Consider the following 21,749-nt stretch of genomic DNA (forward strand, 5'->3'; position numbering starts at 1 on the left):
GAAGCCAGGATGTTAGAGAAGACTAACAGACAGTGTGTATGAATCAGATTCAAGTCCCCGTGACGCTAACTGGCACGCAAACCTGAGAACCGGCTGATCCCTGGGCGGTGGTCGCACAGAAACGCACACGCCCGGCCACCTGCCTGCCCAGGCATCTCGATCTGGCCGCAGCAGCCTCACGGGCCTTGGTCCCTGCAGGCACTCGCCTTTCATAAACCCACTGTTGCGGAGCACGTGACAAAGGGGCCTCTCCATCCCTGAAGTCCTCGGTCTGAGGACTGTACTTCCTGGGCTCTGCTGAAATCTGTCATCAAAGACTACAGAGTTCTGTGGGGCTGAAATAGAGAAAACCGTTTTTTTACTCTCCTGCAACTAGCTCACAGACTCTCACTAGCCAGCCCCCCGACCAACAGGCCCACGAAGCACACACAGCGTGTCGGCGCTGTGACCAGGTCTCCCGTGGACATGAGGAGTCACAGGAGCCGGGGCGAGGGGGAGTCCGCGCATCAGGGAGGAAGGGAGCGTGTGCCAAACCGGCATCTGGAAACGTCCCTCTGGGCGTGGTGGGGAAGAGACTGGGGCCGAGACTCAGCCAGAAAGTTCTGTGGAGGCAGGAGGTGGCGGGCGCCACAGTGAGAAGCAGAGGCTGAGCACACGCTCGGCTGGGGAGTCAGGTGGGCTGGGCTGGAGCTGGTAGATGGTGGTGCCGCTTCTGGAGCTAAGGATGGCACCTTTGGGTGCCTCTCAGGATACATGGTTAGTAAAACTGCAAAGTGTCACGATGGATGAGAGCCTGTCACCTGGATGAGAATGTCACCAGCACTTGCTGTGTGCCCTGAACACCTGCTGCGTGAGGCATCACTGCGGATCAGCTCACGAGCCTCCCTGGCAGCCTTATCTGGCAGGCCCTTGCTTCATCCTCCTCATGTTATAGGAAAACTCAGAGGTGAAGCAACTCTCCCACCATCACATAACCAGAAGGCTGACCCCAGAAGACACAGCCAGTGGAAAAGGCATCAAGCGAGGGGTCCTTAAATTAAACCACTGAGCGTAATCAACCTTCTCCCCATCTAGCCCACAAGGTGAATGGGAAGATCTGTAAACTCCTGCCTGTTTTGCTTGGTTGCATTGCCCAGCTTGTGGGATCTTAGTACCCCAACCAGGAAGTGAACCCGGGACCGCAGAGTAAGAGTGTGGAGTTCTAGCCACTGGACCCCGAGGGAATGCCCTGTAAATTCCTGTCCTGAGAACCCCACAGCTGCACACTAAAGTCCGTCTAAAAACCCCACAGCTGCACACTAAAGTCCGTCTAAAAACATCTCCAGTCACCAGCCTTGGGATCATCTGTTAAAGGAATTCACCCAGGTGGACAAGTCACACACCTGGAAGGTGACAAAGAAAAGGCAGCAGGGCTGGGTTCTCTTCCCAACCTGCATGTCCCAACTGAGAGTGACTACAGCTGCAGCCGCAGGAAAAAAGGGGGGAGGCTGCAAGGAGAGCCACTCTGCACAAACGAGTCACCCTCCAGCCAAAAGATCTGAGAATCCAAAAGTGAAGAGTACCTGCACTTCACTGGTGCAACAGTAGTCACGGTAAGTGACGGTAAGCCACTTCAGTCACGTCTGACTCTCTGCTACCCTGGGGACTGGAGCCCACCAGGCATGGGATTCTCCAGGCAAGAAAACTGCAGAGGATTGCCGGGCTCTCCTCCAAGGAATCGTCCAGACCCACAGATCGGGATCAAACCTGTATCTCTTATTATCTCCTACACACGCAGGCAGGTCACTTTACTATCAGCGCCACCTGGGAAGCCCTGAAGGTCAAATTAAACAGGCTGTCACCAGAATCCCTTGGATAGCAAGGAGATCAAACCAGTCAGTCCTAAAGGAAATCAACCTTGAGTATTCATTGGAAGGACTCATGCTGAAGCTGAAGCTTCAATACTTTGGCTACCTGATGGAAGAGATTCTGATGCTGGGAAAGATTGAAGGCAAGAGGAGAAGGGGACAATAGAGGACGAGATGGTTTGATGGCGTCACCGACCCAATGCACATGAGTTTGAGTGAACTCTGGGAGATGGTGAAGGACAGGGAAGCCTGGCGTGCTGGAGTCCATGGGGTTGCAAAGAGTCGGACACGACTGAGCAACTGAACAACAACCACATCAGCAGGACCAGTGTCCTGAGACCGCCATCGCCTGAGCCCCCGCCACCCTGAGGACAGAACAGCCGGCCCCAGAGTCACTGCCCCACCCCCGCCCCGCGGCGCTGGAGCTGCAACCAGAAACCCCAGAGCAACCTCGCTTTTCTGCCTTCCACACAAAACGACACACCTTTGGGTGCCTCCTCTTTTTACATTTCTCCTTCTTTAAGCCATTTATCAGAACACAACTGATAAGGCAACAAACAGGTCAGGCAGTTCCTCAGTGTGGACAGGAGGGTTGCCCATCTGTCCTTCCCCAGACCCACAAGCTACTCCTGCTACAAGCATCATCTGTGCTGAACTCTCTGCCCACAGCCACAGGGACCAGCGCTGACCAGGGGGCCTCACTGTCTGCCCCACCCAGAGGATGTAAGGAGACAGCAGGAGAGACCCTGTCCTCGGGCAACTTCTCAACCAGTGAGGAAGGCAGTAAAGAGAAATGGAAAGCATTTGCCACTTGGACATTAAAACTAGCAGCAACATAAACAAGGTTCTACTGTGGAGCACAGGATATATTTGATATCCTGAGACAAACTGTAAGGGAAAAGACTACATAAAAGAATGAGTATACAGTGCGCGCATAACTGAGTCACTTGGCTATACAGCAGAAATTAGGACAGCATTGTAGGTCAGCCATATGTCGGCTAAAATAGGAGAGGGGCTTCCCCGGTGGCACCGTGGTTAAGACTCCACGCTTAACCACAGTGGGGCACGGGTTCGATCCCTGGTCGGGGAAGTTTCACACACTGCATATTGTGCCCCCCAAAGGAAGCGTGTGTTTAAAAAGAGACAGAGAAAAGAAAACCAGTGGCGACAGATCAGTGCAGGTGGTGGAAGGACTGGAAAAGATGGCCTGACTTCAAGCCTGACCAACCAGGCCAAGCCCGGCCCCTGGCAGCCCCAGGCTTCCATCCTGTGGATGTCTTACAGGCCCTGGGCCCCCAGGCCAAATCACTCAGTAAATAAATAGCCAAAACACCTGTGCCATCAGACGGCCCTCTGCCAATTCACACCAAATTTAAATGCGGGTATGAACCGACCAAAGTCAGTGCCGAGTTTCACTGACAACGGGCCATAAAGACCAGGAAAAATTTCCACACAGAGAACAGCAAACCAGTAAGGAATTTAGTGACCCCTCAGCTCAGGGCTCAAAATGACCCCAGGGGACTAGGCTAAGTGCAGAAAACACCAGGGACACCCCTGTTTTCTCAGTTTTGACAAAGACCTATGGAAAAGGCTCTCAAGTCAGCAACATGAAAAACCGCCACGTGCACACGTGAAGCCAATGAGGAGCGGGCACACGGGCAGCCCCGCCTGGCACGGGGAGTCGGGGCGGCCCCAGCAGGCGCCGCTGGAGCAGCCTCACGGTACAGGGCCCACAGGGCCGGGAAGCTCAGCTCTGGAGCCCCTTGCTGTCGTTCTGTCCCAGACAGGCCCTCCTGACACACTCCAGCAGCGGCCACGCTGAGATGGCACGTGCTGCCCCTCCGAGTGGGCGGCGGGGGCGGGCACCAGCACCCACTCTCTTTCTCCCTCCCCGCTGGACAGAGCGGGGCGGCCCTACTTGGTCGGAGCCCAGGCTCGCGGCAGCCCCAGCCGCGGGGGGCAGTTGTTTACAGAACCCGGGAGCAAAGCCGGCCGTGGGGAGGCAGGCAGAGCAGCACCCAGAGAAGAGCGGTCCCTGTAAAGCCGGCCTCCCACCCGAGCCAGCACCCACGACCCTAGACGTTCTACCCACAGGAGATGAAAGCTCACGTCCTCGCAGAAACCCACACACACGTGCTTACTGCAGCTCTAGTCACAACTGCCGAAAACTGGACCCATCAGGAAGTCCTCTAGCTGGCGAATGGATACGCACACTGTGGTCCATCCAGAGAGTGGAATAGTATTCAGGGCTGAAGCTACGAGCTATCAAGCCACAGAAGGGCACTGAGGAGCCTTAAAAGCGCACGACCAAGTGAGAGAAGCCAATGTGAACAGGCTACATACTGTCTACTTCCAACTCCACGGTGTCCAGAAAAGACAAGACCATGGAGACAGCAGAGATTACTGTCTCTACATTAGAGACAGCCTGGAAAATCCCATGGACGGAGGAGCCTGGTGGGCTGCAGTCCGTGGGGTCGCTAAGAGTCGGACAGGACTGACCGACGTCACTTTCACGCACTGGAGGAGGAAATGGCAACCCACACCAGTGTTCTTGCCTGGAGGATCCCAGGGACGGTGGAGCCTGGTGGGCTGCCATCTATGGGGTCGCACAGAGTCGGACACGACTGAAGCGACTTAGCAGCAGCAGCAGCAGCATCCACTGTTAACAAATGACCACTCTGGGAGGGGTGCTGATGAGGGTGGGCAGGGGAGGCTGTGCACGTGCGGGGCAAGAGCACAGAGGAAACCTCTGTACGTTCCTTGCAACTGTGCTGGGAACGTAAAACTGCCCTAAAAGACAACAAAAACAAAATCGAGTCTTTAAAAGAAACATGGCTGGAATCAGAATCAAACCGCACCTGAAGCTGGGCCTGCTCTGGACTTTCCGTCTATCTGGGCCAGCCCAACGTCTTCACTGTGGAAGCCGGGCGGGCTGGGTTTTCTGTGACTTTCAACCGTGTGGACCCTAACCGCAAGCCCTGCAAAGCGAGTGGACTGTGCTGGACTCCACAGCCTGTCAGTGCTGACGGACACCGGCGCTGACACAGGAGGGCGCCCATCCACACACCCACACAGGCAGCCCCGGGAGGGGCACGTCCCGGCGCAGGCAGGACTCGGGGGCGCAGGCAGGACTCGGGGGCGCCAGGTCCCTGCGGTGCCAGCACCTCCACGTGCCGGAGTCCTCACAGCTGAACGTGCTCCCGCAATCGGACAGTAAAGGGTACATACTACGAACAGAGCAAACCGAAGAGAGAAAAAGCAAGGCTGCTGCTACAACGGGCCCCCGACTGAGAACTGGGAAGTGTGAGGGTAGCACGTGGAAGTTCTAAAATCAGAAATCAGAATTGAGCTCAATGTGTTTTCCTCTGCAGCCCAGGCCTCAGATATAATCCCATTTTAAAACTGTTCTAATCAAATATGAAAACTTCCGTGTTAGGTTTTAAAAGCTATTGTCACTTACTAGCCGTCCTTACCAGGATAATTTTATAGTATATTCTGTCCTGAAAAGATTACTCAATCGATAAGGACAGTGAGCAAAAGGTGCGTAAAGATCACCTGAAACAGAGCGTCTTTTTTCATCACATCACTTAAAGAGTATTCAAACCCTGAGAAAGTTGAACCCTGTTTTTGTCAGAAGTAGCCAATCTGCCACAGAAACCCTGGAGATGTGATCTGGCCTTTTACCAGCTCAATGGGAGAGCCCAGCACCCAGGGATGCCTCTGCAGATCCGCGACTGAGTCGGCAGGGCCACAGAATCCCCAGCTTTCAGTTCTGCAGGCAAGCGTGTCTGGGACCACCTACCGACAGGGAAATGACTGAGAACGCGAGTGCCCACCGACATCGGCTATAGGCCCCACCTCCCCACCAAACACACTTCCAGCAAACTGGCAACGACTTCCAGAGAGCGCCACTCACGCCTCCAAGGCTGCACCGTGGCCCATGCAAGGACTGACGGCAACTGGAGAGAGCTGGGAACTGAACACACAGCAGCACAACCCTTTCCTTGGCGGGGGCCAGGAGGTGCAGAACCAATCCTGGAGCCCCACTGCAGCCACAGGGAGTTCCCAAAGCGCTCGGACAGCCTGCGGCACAGCAGCCTCCTCGCCACCACCTCCCAAGCGGCCTGGAATTCTCTCCGCACTGACCACTCAAATGTCCTATCAAGCCACGAGGATCAAGTCTGCCACACAAACCCACCTTCTGTGCAAGAGAACACAAATTTTACTACTAAAAGGTAAGCTTTAAATATCACGACTCCTAAGAATTCCAACATTCCTAATGACTTACAAAGCCATATATTCTAGGCTGTTCTTGATAGATGAGTCAGTCAGCTCAGTCGCTCAGTCGTGTCCGACTCTTTGTGACCCCATGGACTGCAGCACGCCAGGCCTCCCCGTTCATCACCAACTCCCGGACTTTCCTCAAACTCATGTCCATAGAGTCAGTGATGCCATCCAACCATCTCATCCTCTGTCATCCCCTTCTCCTCCAGCCTTCAATCTTTCTTGATAAAGGGGCCCTCAAAATATTAAATACATCTAGGGGGAACTTCCCTAGTGGTCCAGTGGTTAAGAATCCCCCTTTCAATGCAGGGGACTCCAGTTCAATACCTGGTTGGGGAATGAAGATCCCACATGCCTGGGGCAACTAAGCCCCCAGGCCATAACTACTGAGCCCGTGGGCCCAAACAAAGATCCCAGCAACTAAGACCTGATGAAGGCAAACAAACAAATATCTGGGACTTCCCTGGTGGTCCAGTGGTTAAGAATCCGCCTACCAATGCAGGGCATTTGATCCCTGGTCCCTGAAGATTCCACGTGCTGCGGGGCAACCAAGCCCGTGCACCACAACTATGAAGCCCATGAGCCGCAACAAGAGACGCCAACACGGGAGAAGCCCGGGCTCCACAGCTGGAGGGCAGCCCCGCTCGCCACAGCGGGGGGAAGCCCGAGCACGGGAACAAAACACACACACACACACACACAATTTAAAAAGAAACATAAAGACACCTAATACACGAGAAGGTATCGTGAGCAAACACCAGCCCCACAACTCACCCCGGCTCCAGGAGTCCACCCACTCGGGCTGAAGGACAAGGCCTGTCCCTGGCTGCTTCTCCAGTCGTGGAGGTGGGCACAGGACTGCAGGCCGCGGGTCGACTCACCTGAACTCTCTTCCTTCGCTGTACCGTCTACTCGAGGAGGCCCTCGGGGCGGCCGTCTCCAGGAGCAGCTTCTGCGTGAGCCTGCCAGGCGGAGCAGGGTCCCGGCCACCGTCTTCGTCCGCCTCCCGGTCACACTTCCATTCCTCGTCTTCGTTCAGCGTGGGCAGGTACCCGGGGACACCCTTCCCTGTCCCTGACCCAGAGCTCTGGTCGCTGCAGAGCTTCGGGCTCTCTGAGCCCGTCCTCGTGTACTCCAGGTAAATGTCGGACTTGAGGAAGGAGGGGTAGGTGTTCTCCTCCATGGTGGACTGGACCTCCGTCTGCGCCTGGTCGAACATGGCAGGGTCGATCTGCTGCTTCGAGATGCAGTCCTTTATGAAGCTCTTGGTGGCGGGCTTGGTCTGCCGGGACACAATGCCGTTGTTATCAAGGATGTATTTGCGATAGATGGCTCTGGCCAGCTTCAGCCTCTTCTCTTCATTCGAGTCACAGGGCTCCAGTTTTCTGAAGCCGCTGCAGGCAAACCAGAAGTCCAGGAGGTCGGCACAGTCCTCCTGTTTCAGGAAAGTCCTAAACAGGTTTATGCCATCTTGATCGTCCAGCAGGGAGTGCAGCGACTCGGCCCACTTCAAGTACGGAGGGGTGGGCGACGCGCTGCCCTCGGGCTCGTACCCCAGGTCCAGGTCCGAGCGCCTCGGAGTGGCTGTGGAAGTCTCCCCTTTAATCCCAGCGCCTTTCCCAGAGCAGAAGCTGTGGCTGATGGGCCTGGGGTCTGTGGACACCAGTTCACCCTCCTCACCAGGCACTGGGGGCCGGGGGGCATCTTCGGTGAAACTTGCTCCGAGGTCCAAGGGGAAACCCTGCTCCTGGATATTCATTTTGGGACTCTGTGCGTCAATGAACAATGAGCGCTGCACCCTAATACATCAGTACTTACGGCTCCAAAGTGAATCAATCTGTCCTGTTGAAACCATTAAGAGGACAAGGATTAGGAAAGGTGGGTCCATGGAAACATGACCACAGAGGTTTTCTCACGACAAGACTCTCAATGATGCCCTCCCGCTTGAACTCAAAGCCAGAAACTCAGTTTAAAGGTTCAATCCTTTGTCACAAGGTTTTGTACTATGTTAAAACAATTTCTGTAAACTTCGCCAACTACAGGAATGCCTCTGGCACAAAGAAATCAATGTCCAGAACACAGAGAGCGTCACTACCCTTGAGGGTCCTTCTGTGAGAACAAAGAGAGACTACAAGCCTGGGGACCCTCCATCCTGAGCTGCTCCAGGACTGCGTGGCCAGGCCCTCTCAAGCTCGGGAAAGGCAGGAGGGCTGGAGGAGACACAGGAGCTTCTGGTCCTCCCAGCTGTGCAAAGCCAGGTGAGAGCCAGCCCCTCACGAGGAAGGTGAGGGTGTGTATCTCAGCGTCACAGGGCCACTGTGATGCACAGACATGGCACTCCACACCGAAGGCTGGCGCCCATGTCTGCCCTCCCCACTCTTCAGGCTCTTCTTGCTTTCCACCGCTTCACACTGAGTGTCCCCATGACCCGGGCAAACACACAGCGACTGGTTCTTCTAAGTCTCCACACACCCCAAAGAGCACGGAACCTTCCAATGAGTGAGCACAGGATGCTGTTCCCGTGCACAGGGGCCTTCTCACACCGCCAGTGATGTGAAGGCTTTTATTTTTTTTGACCACACAGGGCAGCTGGTGGGATCTTAGTTCCCCAAGCAGGGAATGAACCCAGGCCCTCAGCAGTAAAAATGTGGAGTCCTAACCACTGGACCACCAGGGAATTCCCATGAACAGTCTTAAAAAATGCTTCCATCAGAGACGTGCTCTAGATTTGAAAACCTTGCTTAAAAGTAAAGTGTCCTTCTGACAGCAAATGGCAACTGTGTACTCTGAGAAGCAGAGAGGGTACAGAGCAGACGAGGCCCAAACCCTACTAGCTAAGGAAGCCCGCAGCTCACAGATGAAGCTCGGGAAAGTGAAAGCCACGTGACTCGCCCTCTCGGAGTGAGGGAGCCATGGTTCTGTCTCTGCTGCTAGAAGCCCATCTTGCACAAGGGAGGGCTGCCCTGCCAGGGCTCTGCCACAGCCTCGCGTCCTGTCCTCCCTGACACTGAGCTTATGGGCTCAGGCCACACCTCCCAACCTGGCCTCCTGGATGTAAGTGGTCTGCCTAGAAAGAGACTGGAGAGAAGCGTGATAGACCCAATCGCTGAGAGTGCAGAGCAAGTCAGAGGAGCAGAGCAAAATCCAAAAACCTGGCACCATCACAAGGTACAGACCTCCCAGCCACCTCTCCACTCTTGGGCATTGGCCTACATGCAACCTGCCCCACACCTGGTCTGCACACACTCGCCTGCCAGCAGCTGCCAACACCTCACGGCACCCAGAGGCGGAGCATGGGTCACAACTATTGTCCTGCAGCTAGTGACTAGCCTACCGGGTCGGCTGCAATCTCGGCCTCGGCAGAACAGCCTGCTTTCTCAAGTCAAGGCCCACGGGCTGTGACAGCTGCTGCTCACAGACCACTTCAACTGCAAGGTCGCCTCCTCTGAGCCCCGTCGAAGGGTACTGAGCACCTCTGAGGTCTCCACACCAGCTCCCGGATGCTAGTGCCCTCTTGTCGGGGTCACCATCCCAGGAAGGAGGACCCTCACTTGGTCCCCTGAGCCTTACTGCTAGAGATGCTCTGTGGTTCACTTGCCTTGAGAAAAAACCAAGTCACTGTGTTCTAAGACGAGGCTGATTACTAGTCACGTCACTTTCTCTTAAAGTGCTGATTTCTTTCAGGTAAAAGACTTGGAGCAGCCTGGTTTAAAACGTTCTCTGCAGGGCCTACAGGATCTGACACAAGGTCCCACAACTAAAGGGCACCAACAGACATGTAATTCATCAACATTAAGGAAAACAACACTCGGCACAGATGTGGAACATTAGCCCTTCACAGGTGCTGAAACAGCAGCAAATTCAACATCGAGCTGTCTTTTCATTTGGGTGAGAGCAAGTCCCCCTAATCATTTGAGCTATCTTCTCATAGCCCGGAAGAAATGTTACTTAAAATTCACATCTGTTTTGGGCTGTCAACTGACAGGAGACCTTCGGTGTCCCAGAAGCACACGAACATCTCTCCACACTGCTGCTGTTACGAAACGCGCTCCCATTACTGAGATCTCCGGGTTCCCAAGGAGAAGCGCGGCAGGTATTCAGTGCGCACACGCACACACCACATATGAAGATGCTGCCTTGCTTCAGATTAGAGTCACGGGCCCACAGGCACTGGATCTGGCCAACAGCCTGTAACCACCTTCAACAAAGGGGACTCCACAAAAGGAATCTACAACTCTGATGCCTCATTTACAATCTCCTTCAGTCACTGCCAAGGAGCACCCCCTGGGTACCACGGCAGCCAGCTCAAGGCTGTAGGCGTGTGTATATTTATTTTACTCAAATGCAACTTTTGAATTTTTGATTAATGTGAAGTATGGAAACAACAGAGTGTGACTCTGACATACTCCCAACTGTCCGTTAACTAAGGATTGTTCTAAGGATTGGGACTACAGCTTTACATGTAATTTATTCCCCCACCACCTAAATCCTCAATGACCAACGAAACCCAAAAAGTCCACTTAGCTTTCCTGAAACCATAAATCCAAGAAACATCAATACCTGCTAGGAATCAGACAGAAACATACATCCTGTATGCGTTCCCATCCTTGTTCCTGAATAGAAGTTCTTAAAACTGAAACCCAGATAGTGCTATCTTGGGAGGTCAGGTTTAGATTGTGTGTGTTCTCCAAAACAAGGCCTGGTCCAAGGATGTCTGAGGGTCTCCCTGAAGCAGCAGAGAACAGAAGTATGAGCACAAACAAGGGGCCAAGATGCACAATCACTCTTTATTAATTATTTTAGAGACCGGCTGAGAAAAATGCCCAGAGTACTAAGGACTAATGCATTTTTCTCTGCTGCGTATGCTAAACTATGAGCGTCACTGCCCTGACTGCACAGCTCTGGTTTCAGAAGGGACTCAGTTCCCATGAAAATGGAGAGCAGAGGTGGACTCTAAGACATATACCCGGGAGAGAGGCAGAGAAAGCTGAGGGGTGAGGCATCTACCCGAAGGAGTAAAGCCCCTCAAGCAAGCCAGACCACCCGGCCTCAGGCTCTGCCTCACGGGGAGTGCTCCCTCCGGTTTCAGACTCACTCACTCCTACTTTTTGCTTGGGGGGGCGGGGGTTGTACGAGGAGGAGAGGGGACCCTCCGCCATCCGGCTTATCCTCAGGATGCTTCTGCACCCACCACCCACTCTGCCCCGGGCCCACGGATCACAGCACCGCACTCAGCACAGTCCAATCAAACACATCAGCTGCACACCCCAGCCTCCTCCCGGAGGACCTTCCTTCTGAGAATCCTGAGTATTCTTCACCCCTTTCAGCTCACCCAGAGCAAGTGGCTGCCCGCTGTGAGCCGTCCACGGGCCTCAGAGTCAACAGGGGCCGACCCCTCGTCTTCGGCATCAGCAGCGAGAACCCCCTCCCAGACACACCCGCCCTCGCAGCGGTGGGCCGCACGCCTCCTCTCGCGCTCCGAGCCCTCGCGGCCCCGGACCCGCACGCCCCCCGAGCCCCTCTTCCGGGTCCCGCTCCCGGCCCGGCCCGCGCGGCCTACAATGGGCGCCGCACAGGCCCGCGCCCCTCAGGAATGCGCGCCCGACCGCGCGACTCACCCGCGCGGTGGCGGCGGCGGCGGCGGCGGCGGCGGCGGGGCCCCGGGCCCGGCTCCCGGAGCGGCGCGGCGCGGCCCATGCGCTCAGCGGCGGCGCCGCGGGCGGGACGCGGCGGGGGCGCGGCCCCGGGCGGCCCCCATCTCAGCGGCGGCGCGGCGGCCCGCAGGCAGGCGCGGGGCAGGCCGTGGGGCCGCCGCCAAGGCCGGCCGCGCACTCCCGCCGGCCTGCTCCGCGGAGACGCGGCTCCGGCCCGACTCCGGCCGGTCCGGCGGCGGCGGCGGCGGCGGAGGTTGCGGCGGCCACGATCGCTTCCCCGAGCGGGGAGCCGGAGCCCAGAGCGCCTAAGCCCAGGCCGGAGCGCCCCCGCCGGCGCCGCCCGGAAGTGCGGGGGCGGGGCCCGGAGCGTCGGGCGGGGCCTGGAGCGCGGGGCGTGCCCAGAGCGCGGGGGCGGGGCCGGGAGCACCTGACGGAGCCCAACGCGGGGACAGGGCGAGGAACGCGCGGCGCGGAGCCACCGGGGTGGAGGCGGGGCTGTGTGGGCGGGGCCGGATCGTGGGCGGGGCCAAGGCGGGGGGTGGGGGGAGCCGGGCGCAGAGCGCGAGACCGAGCCAGAGAGCGAGACCGAATCCGAGCGCTGGGAAGGGCCTGGAGCCTGGGGCGGAGCCTCTGCCGTGGAGGCGGGGCCTGGGCGTGGGCGTGGGCCCTGAGCGTGGAGGCGGAGCCAAAAGCGTCCAGGCGGACGGGAGGCGTGACGCAGAGCCCGGCCGAGTGGGCATCCTCAGATATGTCGCTGGGGGCGGGGCCTTGGTGTGGGCGGGGCCAAGACGCCGTCGAGGGTGACCCCGGAGGGGGTGCTGGAAACCGCGCTGGTCCCCTGAGGCTGTGTCATTAGGGAGGGTGCCCCGAGCGCCCAACGGAGAGACGGCCTTCAGGCGGCCCCGGAGACGCACGCCAGGTCGGAGCCCTTTTCTGCTTCCCACATGGTGTCCACTGACCCAGGGCTCCAGAGGTCAGCACCCCAGTCCCGGCCCGCCCAGCCGGACTGCCACGCCCACCGAGCTCCCTGACCCGGAAGACTCTCGAAGAAGGACGGCCACCGACTGCCCCTGGCACGGAAGAAAGCACGTGTCCAAGAGTTGGACGGTTGCAGGGCCAAGCCAGGCTGACAGGAGCTAAGCCCCGAGTGACATAGAGCCTCGTTGTCCCCCTTCTCCACGCCTACTGCCTCCTGGTCAGCCAGGACCCTGAGAAGGTGGGCTTGGGCTCTGCCCTCCCTGAGTCCCCGTCAGGTCACACAGAAGGCATCCAGGGAGTTCTGGTTGTCACTAGGGCGGGAGCTCCAACCTCCAGAGAGAGCTGTGGGCGGGATGGCCGGGCCCCACCCCAGCTGGTCCAGCCCACCCGGGTTTCACTCAGGCACCATCCAGGGTCCTGGCAGGGGCTTCACTTCCCACCACTGCCCCACAGGTCCCACTGGCCCAGGCCAGCCTGAGAGCAAGGGCTTCCTGATGTCCCCACACCTGCACGACAACTCCCTCACCCTCACTGTCGCCATGGCCTCCTGGCCTGTTCTGCAAGCCCCGCTGGCTAGCTCCTGGGTTGCCCACCCATCACCAGCCCCTCCCAGAGGAGAGATGTGGGCACCAGGAAGTGCCCCTGCAGTCCACCCCCACGATCACCCAGGACCTCATCCTCCAGCTGTGCCACGTCAGACCAGGCACCTTGAGAAATGCTCCCAGGGGCCCCAGGGCCTGGCTGTACCCCCTTGTACACACAAGCAGGTCGAAGCTCAGGCCACACAGGGATCTGCTCACGTCCTCCAGACCTGGGGCCCCGTGTCCCTCACTCGTCCCATGCTGTCCCTAGCACCCCCAGTCCCTCTGTCCTAGGCTGTCCCCAGCAGCCAGCCTGCTCCCTGGGGCCCTCACAGTCTTCAGGGCTCTTCCCTGGCTGCCTCTGGTCACTTGCCCCCAATCCCTGAGGTCATCTCTGATGCCACTACCTCTTCCCAGGGACACTACTTGCCCCCACTGCCCACTACTAAGGGAGGAAGTCCAGGCTCTGGGCACTCCCCCACCAGCCAGCCTCCTACGCAGCTGCCCACGACTGGCACCTGCCTGAGGTGCACAACACAGAAGCACCCCAGCTCCAGCAACCAGCTTTCTAGGGCTCAGTACAGCCTCCTCCAACACCCAGGCTTTCATCCGTGAGGGAGGAGGCCATCAGGGAAGTGCCCCCGCCTGCTGATGGCCCAGGCCACCTCTGAGGGCTGTCACCACACCCAGGACAGGCTGGGCAGTGGCAGTGGCTACAGTGGGTCAGCACCGCAGAGGAACAGCACTGATGAACCCAGCTGGACCGACTAGGGTCCTGGTGGCGGGTATCACTCTCTCACATTCCCTGGATGGCCCCAGGCTTCCCAGGGCTGGTACAGGAGATGGCTTTGCAGCCTCTCCCTGGCTCTGTTCAGCTGCAGAGCCTTAGAGGCAGAGTGGGTGGGCTTCGTGGCACAACAGGGTCTGTTTGGGCTGCAGGAGTCCTGGGTGGGCTGGACAGACAGCAGGGCCTCCAGGACATCGGTCCTCAGGCTGTCTTCCCACCACCAGGCACGGGCCCCCAGTGCTTGCCTTGGTTCTGCAGAGCTGTTGCTGTGGCCAGGCCAGGCTCCCAGGGTCGTGTCCACATCCATCCTCCTCCTGGCCCATGGTGGCAGATGTCCCCAGGCCCTGGGACCAGAGCAGGGCCCTCGCACCTCCGGCTCCTCGGGGCCCTCACCCTGTAGGGACAGGAAGGGAGTCAGAAAACCTCGAGGAAAGGCTGCAGCCCACTTCCATGGGCTGTGGCTGTGGGCACTCAGGGTGGGGATGGGGGACCCCACAGGAGGGAGCTCAGGGAGGCTCTGGAGAGAGGGAGGCAGGGAGGGCAGCCCTGGGGGCCTGTGCTGGAACAGGGGTGGCTGGTCAGAGGGACTGCGTCAGCCACCCAGAGCTGTGATCAGACAAAGCCGCGGGAGCCTGGGAACAAGGAAGTGCAGGCTGGAGCCCTTTCTCCTACAGAGGGCCTTTCCGATGCACCCTCCCCAGGGGCAGGAGTCTTGCCACTACAGGCTTTGATGTGATAAACTGTGGATGACGTGTGTGTTCAGGCTTTCCAGGAACTAAATGAAAAACTTAAAACCAGAAAAGAAATTATTTTCTTCAACTTAAGACATGAAAGGAATATTTGAAACACAGTGAGCTCTGAAGCCTTACAGGTGTTTGTCCACTTGGCTGAGGAAGACCATTTATCCTAAGAAATGATCCGCAGGAATCATCCGTGATTGACTGAGGAGGCACGTTGAGGGGCATCAAGCCTGATGCCACATGTGAGGGACGAGCCCCCGGGATGGGCTACTGCTCATGAGGTCCGCACCGCCTCCCAGGAGGGGAGGACAGGAAGAGGCTGCTCTGAGTCAGCCTTGTAGAGGCGGTCCTGCTTCGCAGGCAGAGCCTCTTCTGGGTTCTGCGTTTTCTTGCTCCTCTGCCTGGTCACAGGTGTGCATGGTGGGGGTGGGCAGTGGGCAGGCAGGTGAGGACCCGAAACGGAAGGAGGCCTTGGCTCATCCATTCTGACGAGGGCACGTGGACTTCTAAGAGGTGGCCCCAGCCACAGGAGCCACCTGCCTTTCCGGCCATAAACCCGGCCCCCGGGACTCCATATCTTGTCCAAGTGTGCTTTTTCCATCAGCTCTGAGCTCAGGGAGGGGGTGGGGGGAGCGGGTGTGCCCCCATCGCAAGTTTGACAAAGGATGCGGAGTCGTCACACCGAGGGCATGAGATACACACCAAGTAGAAAGGCTCAGAGCCCACACACACGGTACCCGCCTGGGTGGATGCAGAGGACATGCCTGTAAAGGCAGGAACCACCCCAGAGCACCCACACTGGAGGGGATTGGGGCCGGGCTGCGGTTTCTTCGTGTGTCAGGAAGGACCACAAGGACACTAATGTTGTGATCTCAGGAAGGCCAGGAAGCTCTGCAGCAGGCTATCTTCCCATCAACGGTCGGTACAAATTAATCCAACAGAGTGAGACAGCTGCAGGGCGAGGACCTTGGGCTACGGGACAGAGCTGATCCCTGAGGCAGTGTCAGGCTGGGTGTGACTGCTGTGGTTGCCCCGAGTCAGTCCTAGGACCGGCAAGGAGGTACGCCTCCTGGGCCAGCCGGCTCCGTGGCCGCCCGTCTGGGCCTTTCTGAGCCCAGGCTTGGCCTCTGACAGATCCTCCACCTCTTTCCACCTGTGTCCGGCTCCTCTCACCCTTCATACCTGTAGGCAGGAGTGTCCTTCAGGCTGGCGTTCTGCATCCCTCTTACTGCCTGGACTCCTCTCTCCAGCCTGCAGCCAAAGCTGCCACAGACAGGTGTCAACCAGTAGCCACCTCAGCCTAAGTGCCAAGCAGGGAGGGCAGGGGACAGGAGCAGGGCTTTCCTCAGACAAGCTGGCTCCAAGGCCAGTTCAGTGGCGCAGCTGATACTTTCTGACCCTGCTGCTTTCTGTCATCCAGTCCCAGTGGCCTCCACTCCTAGATGTTTCATCCTACCCAGACCTCTCTCAGGCCAGGAGGTCCCACCCAGAGTGGAGAAGGAAGCATTCCGAGCACTCTGCCATTGCGGGCATTCTCAAAGACAACCAGCTGCAGGGGTCACCTGCTTGTTCCGCTTGTTCGGAGCCCCGAGTCGCAGGCCCAACAAGCCAGCGCCACGCTCATCCCAGGGTCCCTGAACAGATGACTCACCCAGCAGACCTGAGAGCCCCCACACCCCTGCTGGCCCCTCGGAGTCAAGGGTCAAGTCCCAAGCCAGCACACTTAATCCCAGGGTGCCCTCCACACGTGCCCAGCTCGGGTCTTACCCTGTGTCCTGAGGGGGTCGCGTCACTCCAGGTCAAGGGGCATAGCAGGGCCACCCTCCTGTACTGCCTTTCTGGTGGATTCTGACCACAGGGCTGTCTGTTAGGCTCAGGGACGGAGGCCAGGTGTTGAAGGTTTGATGTCCAAGGTGGCTCCCAGCAGCCACTGGGGCCTGGGAAGGAGGAGGGGCAAGCAGCGCCCCCCACCCGAGCCCCACACCTCCCCAGCTTGGTGCTTCAGGACCCCCTGTCCAGCTCCCACCTCCCTGAATACTTGAGCACCTGCCTGCCTCAGGCCAGCCAGAGTCTCCGGGCACCTCCCTGAGCCAGAGTGCCCTCCTCAGCAAGTGAGGGTGCCGACCTGCTGCTGGCCTCAGAGGTCTGTGTGCAGCCCTCCATGAACAGGCATAGGCCACGAGCTGGACCCTACGCTGGCCGTGGTCCAGGTCGAGTGTCTCAGACACATCACCAACAGGGGACTGGCCTCCCGGCCCCGCCCACTCCCAGGGCTTTCCCCAGGAGTGGCAGATCCAGGCAGAGGGGCCAGGTCCCCAAGGGACGCCTGCCCTCCTGCTGCACTGACCTCATACTGGGTGGACTGGCACCCCTGTCCTCCCTGTTCCCTGTCCCAGCTGTCCCATCCCTGAAGGCCTCTCCTGGGGCAATGAGAACTCACACCCATCTGTTGGTTATCCCTTCTCCTTTGGCCTGACACACTTCATTCCACCCCCGCGAGCCTGCACAGTCTGGGGACCAGGGCCACTCCCCAAGCTCATAGCTGGGGACTGGTGCCAGGAGATGGGGAAGTGTGCCCAGGTGGACCAGCTGCCCTCGCCCACACCCACGCCCTCACTTGCTGTCCCTCGATGTCTCTCTCGGCTGCCTAGGAACCCTGCGGCCACTGCGGCCCGGTTATAAGTATGTGATTATGTATGCCGGGTCCCTCTGGCCCCTTTGTTGCTGCAGAATCTGTCATGGCAAACAAAAGTGCACTGGATTAGCCACAGTGGATTAAAAGATTTGCTTCTCAGAGTTTACCTAATAACCTAACAATCGCACAGACGGAGGCTTTGAACCTCCAAGACACGCTCACCAGGCCATCTGGGAGCTTGCGGCCTCTGCGGGCAGCAGGACGACCGGGCGCTTTCAGACGCCTCCGCCCGTCCTCACGGTGGGCTCAGCCGCAGCGGGCCTGAGCCCTCGGCTCTTGCCAGGTCCATCTGGGCCAAACACGGGGACGAGAGCAGACCCGGAAAAGATGGAGGCCCGTGCTGGGGGCCGAGGCCCAGGGAGGACCGGTTCCAGAGGGCCTGCTGCCCAGGGCCAGCTGCTGGCGGTGGGTACTGGGCCTCGCCTGCGTGGGCTCAGCCCCCAGGGCGTCCACACGTAGCACACAGCGGCAAGGACACTGCAACATGGAGGGTGGCCGTGGCCGGCAGGTGACATGCCAGGCTCCACCATGCCATGGCGCACGGTCCCACTGCTGGCGCCCCTCAACGCGCGTTCCTGCACACACGCGTGCACACGCGCACACATGCACACACATGAGCGTGTCCCTCTTTGATCTCCAAAAGACACTCCATTTACAAGCTCTTAATCACAGCTGCCTTTTCGGGGCCTGTTCTCTGAAGTCCCGAGTAATGGGATTTGGCGCTTCTGATCCATCTTGGGCTGACCGCTCCCGTTATAGGTGGACATTTTTTCCCTTTTTTCCGCCTTTTTTTTTCTTCTAAAAAAAAAAAATGCTCCTGCAACTGCACTGCCTTGACATGCCTGTTGCCTAGCCCTGGGAGCAGTGGCCGGGAGAGGGGCTGGGCGGCCGTTACGCCAAGGGCCCTGGCCAGTTGGGGGTCTTTGATGCCGCCTCTATGTGAAATCTGCCGAGAAAGACCCACGAGAGCGGTTTCCTGGACCTCGGTGCGCTGCGATTCTTCCTGCCTTGTGCTGTTCCCTTTGTCTCTCTTTCCGTGACCCTTCCTTGGGGTATCTGGGGAGAGGGTCCCAGGGTGAAGGTGCAGAGGGCGGGGTGGGCGGAGGGCTCTGGGCTCCGCCACAAGAACAATGGGCAGCAGGGAGCACATCCACCTGTCTGCCTGTCCACCCGTCTGTCTGTCCATGCGCCCGCCCGGCTTACCTCACCTGCCTGGCTCCGTGCGCCTGCTCCCGCCCCACCGGCCCGCGCTCCGCCATGCTGGGCCTGGCCGTCCGTGAGAGCACTCTGAGCCACTCCAGGAAGCGGGTCCCTGCTCTTGGCCACTGTGTGGCTGCGAGGAAGAAGCGTGACTCTAGGCTGCAGCTCGGGCTCCCACCGCCGATTGGCTGAGGCAGGGACCAGATGACGGCCTCGGAACCCTATGGTAGCCATGGCAACCAGCCCCTTTAGACACCGCCACCCCCGAGCCACTCCTGACTGCGGAGGGAGCAGGCGGCACCGCTGGTGGGCCCATGCCAGGGTCCCCTCGGAGGGTCAGGTCAGATGTGGCTGGGTGGTGGCTGCTCCTGCAGCAGCCATTGAGCGTGTACGTGTGTGTTGTGCACGTCCAGCATGAGGGGGTCCCTGCCCCTCTCTTGAGACATCTCAAACCACTCCATGCCCTTCCTGACACCCTGGCAGTGGCAGGAACAGTGTCCATGCAGCCCCTGCTAAGAGGACAACTTCAGGTCAGGCTTGCACCAGGAGCTAAAGGCCAGGCCCACGCTGGTGAGAAAGTAACGGGTGAGGGCAGTGGAAGCAGGAGCCGCGGGAACTCCCCACCCTCGAGGGAGGTCCAAGCTCTCTCCACCTCGGACTGCAAAGGGCCTGCTGGCCTCATCTCTGCAGCCAACCCCTCCTTGGCCCTTTGGACACACTCACGTGACCCCAGCACAGCCCTCCTGCCCCAAAGACCTTGTGTGCCCGGCCGACAGGACCAGGGGACTCTTTCCAACCCCAAGGCTTTGCAGCTGCTCTTCCCAGGGCCTGCCCCATCTGCTGGCCTCAGTAAGCCCTTCCCTGAGGTCTCAACGCCACAGCTTTCCAGCAAGGACATAACACCCCATCACTCCAAGGACTGGCCCTTCTGGGTGTTACAGGGCAGAGAGCAGCCTGGAGCCACCCCAACCCTATGTCCCTGACAGACCATGGTCTTTCCATGGGCTGCTGGGGTCAGCACCACCTTGTCAAGGCCCCCTTGAAGGCCACCGGAGAGCCCTGGGCGGCCCAGCCCCACCTGCTGAGCAGAAGATGACTAGAGGCTGGGTGAGGAGGAGGAGGTGTGAGCCTCATGCCCCAGGAAGAGGCCAGGGTTGAGGCAGACCCTGCAGAGTCCACTGCCAAAGCCAGAGGGATCCGGAGTCAAGGGGAGTGTGGGACAGGGACCCAGGGCTCACACACTTGACTGAACAGGCAGAAGGCATGCTAGGCTGGGCCCAGAAGCTGCTTGTCCAGTACCCTAGATTCATCCCACACCTCTTCACACTGGCCTGGCCCCACCCCACGCTGCCCAGCCTCCAAGCTTCCACTCCCAGCTGTGGGGCATCTTGTCTGCGGACACCAAGCACAGTCAGAGCCTGTCCAGGGGCAAAGTGCAGGCAGGGATTCAGCGCTGGGTCACCTGGGGCTGGTAAAGGGGCTTAGGCTGTGCTGGGAGGGCTCCAGCCTGTTGCCAGGGAGCGCCAGCCTGCACAGGTTCTTCTGACCCCTGCAGGGCTCTGCCTTGGGGGCAGCCAACAGGGGTGGGAGCTGGCTCAAGGGGCAGCGATGGGTGTGCATGTTGGGTGGGTCCCGGTGCGTGTGGATGCCCCCACGGCTCCTCTGCCTCCCCCACACCCTGACAGGGCCCAGGCTGCCCTGTGCAGATGGGAAGACTCAGGTGAGACCCTCCTGAGGGGCCCTGCCCCTCTTGATCTAGGGTATCCCCTTCTCCAGGGACTCAGGGACATCAGAAGGAGGCAGTGGACACAATAGGGCCTCAGGATGCCACACTGTCAGGGCCCCCCGGCTGGTCCTGAGGGCCCCTCCCTAGTCCAGAGCCACCGTGATGTGTCACCCTCCTGCCCCGTCCAGCAGGGAAGCATACTGGTTGAGCTCTGCTGTCGTGGAAACACAAGAGGAGGGTCGACCCAGCTGGTGCAGAGACAGGGTCATGGCCAGTTTGCAACCAGGAGCTAGTGCAGGGCAGCTCTGGTTTCTGCAGGCTTGACCTTCCTCGGTACAATGCAAGTCCTGAGGGGCTGCAGGACCTCGGCCAGGGCAGAACCAGAGGCTCTAACAGCAACACGTCAGGGGTGTGGCTGAGCGGGGCAGTGGCAGCTCAGGGGGTCTCAACCTGACCAGGACTGGCGGTGGGACACGTGGAGGGCAGTCCCTGTCCCCTCGCCACTGCCCCTCCCAGACCAAACCCGCAGGCCCAGGGGTGGCTTCCCAGGGGCCGGGCAATGAGTCTGGCCTGCAGTGAGGGCTGTAAAACTTCTCCGGAGTCAAGGGTATCGGGGAGAATGTGACGAAACTGCTGTTCCACCAGAAGAAAAGGGCTGCACTCAGACCCCCCCCGCCAGCGCAGCCTCAGGTGGCGGGCAGGCTAGTGACCCTCTCAGGACATGCCAAGCTCCTCCCAGTAGCCAGCAGAGGCCTCCCAGGACCCACCAGTCCCCCTCAACCCACAGCCACTGCCAGTACCTGGCCCAGCCCCCACCTACTCAGGTCACATACCCTATGCCAGTGCAGGGTCCCTTGGGGGCCCAGGAATGACCCAGGTGCCCCCTCAGCTATGGCCTTAGTTGGAGTAGGAAGGAGCAAGCCAAGACAGAAGTACCAGAGTTGAGGTTAGTGAATGGGGAATGTTCTGGGTACCCAGAACACACAGGGGACCCAGGCAGAGACTGTGGCCGGGGAGCGGGGAGACCCTGCACATGGGAGGGAACGTGGCCCACCCAGAGCACCCCCAGTCCACCAAGCCAGGGGCTATGGTTTGGATAACTGGGCTGGACATTGCCAGCCCACAGAACCGGGCCAGAGGAGAGCTGGGCACCATCAGCATTTGGTAAAACTCTTAAAAAATTAAAACCAATCACAAAACAGGGGTAGGACACATGGGGTCTCAAGGTCCATGGAGGAGACAGGGACTGGTGACCTC

The 21,749-nt window shown here is 59.0% G+C and overlaps 1 protein-coding gene across 4 annotated transcripts in view; it reads right to left on the reverse strand.

The window, feature by feature from the left end:
* The window catches only part of AXIN1 (axin 1), a 37,921-nt gene extending 26,123 nt beyond the window's left edge, over positions 1–11,798 (reverse strand). For all 4 annotated transcript variants that reach the window (XM_018040325.1, XM_018040323.1, XM_018040324.1 and 1 more), the window contains exons 1-2: positions 11,750–11,798; positions 7,013–7,973 (exon numbers count right to left, since the gene is read on the reverse strand). In XM_018040325.1, the coding sequence (XP_017895814.1) occupies positions 7,013–7,890 (878 nt within the window). In that variant the 5' untranslated portion in view covers positions 7,891–7,973; positions 11,750–11,798. The remainder of the gene's footprint in view (positions 1–7,012; positions 7,974–11,749) is intronic.

The sequence above is a fragment of the Capra hircus genome, chromosome 25 (assembly GCF_001704415.2).
Source record: "Capra hircus breed San Clemente chromosome 25, ASM170441v1, whole genome shotgun sequence".
NCBI classification, from domain to species: Eukaryota; Metazoa; Chordata; class Mammalia; order Artiodactyla; family Bovidae; genus Capra; species Capra hircus.